The sequence below is a fragment of the Austrofundulus limnaeus genome, unplaced genomic scaffold, assembly GCF_001266775.1.
Source record: "Austrofundulus limnaeus strain Quisiro unplaced genomic scaffold, Austrofundulus_limnaeus-1.0 Scaffold2504, whole genome shotgun sequence".
NCBI lineage: Eukaryota > Metazoa > Chordata > Actinopteri > Cyprinodontiformes > Rivulidae > Austrofundulus > Austrofundulus limnaeus.
In genome coordinates, this window is record NW_013954906.1 from 8,280 (window position 1) to 10,371 (window position 2,092).

Sequence of the window (2,092 nt, forward strand, 5' to 3'; positions counted from 1 at the left end):
GCTCAGAGTGGTGGTAGCCGAGAGTGGTGGTAACCGAGAGTGGTGGTAGCTCAGAGTGGTGGTAGCTCAGAGTGGTGGTAGCCGAGAGTGGTGGTAACCGAGAGTGGTGGCAGCTCAGAGTGGTGGTAGCTCAGAGTGGTGGTAGCTCAGAGTGGTGGTAGCTCAGAGTGGTGGTAGCTGAGAGTGGTGGTAGCTCAGAGTGGTGGTAGCTCAGAGTGGTGGTAGCTCAGAGTGGTGGTAGCTCAGAGTGGTGGTAGCTCAGAGTGGTCTCCATCACACCCTCTGAGGCTCATCCTAACCTAAACCTGTAACTAAAGGATCTTCTCTGTTCATGTTTGTCAGATCGCCGTGGACAACGGGTTTGGGGGTGTGTATGGACAGCAGAAAGCTGATTGGATGGTGGACGTTGTTCAGCAGTATTTCCAGGACAACGGTAAGTTTCACTACACCTGCTGTGAGCCGTGCTGCTGTAGACCTGCTGTCCACAGTGTAGGTGGTCCGCTGCCTCGTTACCCTGGTGATACCTTTTATATCACATCACTGCTGTTGTTTTTCAAAGTTTAGCTTCAGAAACTTCAGTTTGAATAGAAAAACATTAGAAATAAGTTATTAACCCTTTAGAGTACCAAACATGTACATTGTGTAATTGTACTGTTTTTAATTCAGTTTAAAAACTGTTTTCATGAAACTTGACCAGGTCAGGGTTTGGATGTGTTTCTTAAAAAGCATCAACCGTTTGGGTTCAGCTCCAGGATCAGTACCTGTACCTGTGTTTTATTTAACACGTCATCACATCAAAACTTTCTCCAACTTTTTTCAGTCTGTGATAAATTTATAAACTCCATCTTTAAAAAACCTCCGCCATCTTTGTTTTTCTGTTTAATTTGCTGCTGGTGAAATGAATTCTGGGATACCGTCGGCTGTGAAGGAGACTCAGATGCTGTCAGGTTCAGGGAGTGGAGTAGGACCCAGATTGCAGACAGGCAGGCGGCTCAAAGTAAAAATATTTATTAAAGCAAAAAGCAGACGTGGCAGCAAAAGAACAAAAATACTAAGCAAAACCAGGAGCACACAGAAGGAAGCCAGGGCAGACAAACAATAATCGGACACTGGAGTGATGAAAACAGGCTGGTGAAAGAGTGATGGCAGGAGGACAGAAGATGGAGGTAGAGCACCAGACACACAGCACACCAACACAACCCGTGTTTTCTGAATGTGTCGGCCTTTACAAAGGGACAGCCTACAGCGCGGGCCAGTGATGGAAACACACGACAAATGTGATCTATGTCATCTGTGACCCATGAACTGAGACTCATGACCTTGTTCAAATGGCCCCGCCTCCTTTCTGGTGAACATCCAGAGCCCAGTGCGAGGGTTTTTGTTTAAACATAAAATCCATCAAACTGGAGCTTTAAAGCCAGGAGGGCTTCAGTTCAGCTGCAGACCAGCTTTTAAAGTAAACATTACAGAAAGATTTAGCTRCATTAAAAAATGACCAAGAGTCATGTGAAAATCTGAAGTGTCATTTTTTTATTTCAGGAGAAATTTAACAGCATCAACAACAACATGAGCAGGTGWACCTGGATCTGATCCTTCTGCCACACCTACCCCTGACATATACAGATATGTGAGGTAGACATATGACACATAGAGATAGATGAGATATGGATATAGACATATATGAGACAGAGATATAGAGATACAGTATATGAGATATAGATATGAGACTTCCTGTCCTCCAAGCAGCCGGTGGAGGCAGATGGTCTCCTGTCCTGAGCCTGGTTCTGCTGGAGGTTTCTTCCTGATTAGCAGGGAGTTTTTCCTCTCCACCGTTTGCTCAGGATGGGAGACTGTGATGAAGTGATTCAACACAATCTGCTGCTTTCTTCTTTACATTGTTCTTTTTATGTACAGTGTCCTGAGACAACATATAGTACGTTATTACTTAGTGCTATATTAATAAACTGAATTAAACTTAATTAAAATTAATTTATTGTCTCATCAAGTGGAAATTCAGGTGTCACAGCAGCATCAGGACAGAGGTTCACACGCTAGTTACGTTACAAACTATAGACAGTACACACACACACAC

At 44.1% G+C, this 2,092-nt stretch overlaps 1 protein-coding gene across 1 annotated transcript in view; it reads left to right on the forward strand.

The window, feature by feature from the left end:
• tsr2 (TSR2 ribosome maturation factor) overlaps nucleotides 1–433 on the forward strand; it is a gene marked incomplete at its 3' end in the record, with an annotated part of 2,158 nt that extends 1,725 nt beyond the window's left edge. The window contains 1 exon segment of the mRNA XM_013999838.1: nucleotides 343–433. Within this exon segment, the coding sequence (XP_013855292.1) occupies nucleotides 343–433 (91 nt within the window).
• Between the last annotated feature and the right edge of the window lie 1,659 nt (nucleotides 434–2,092).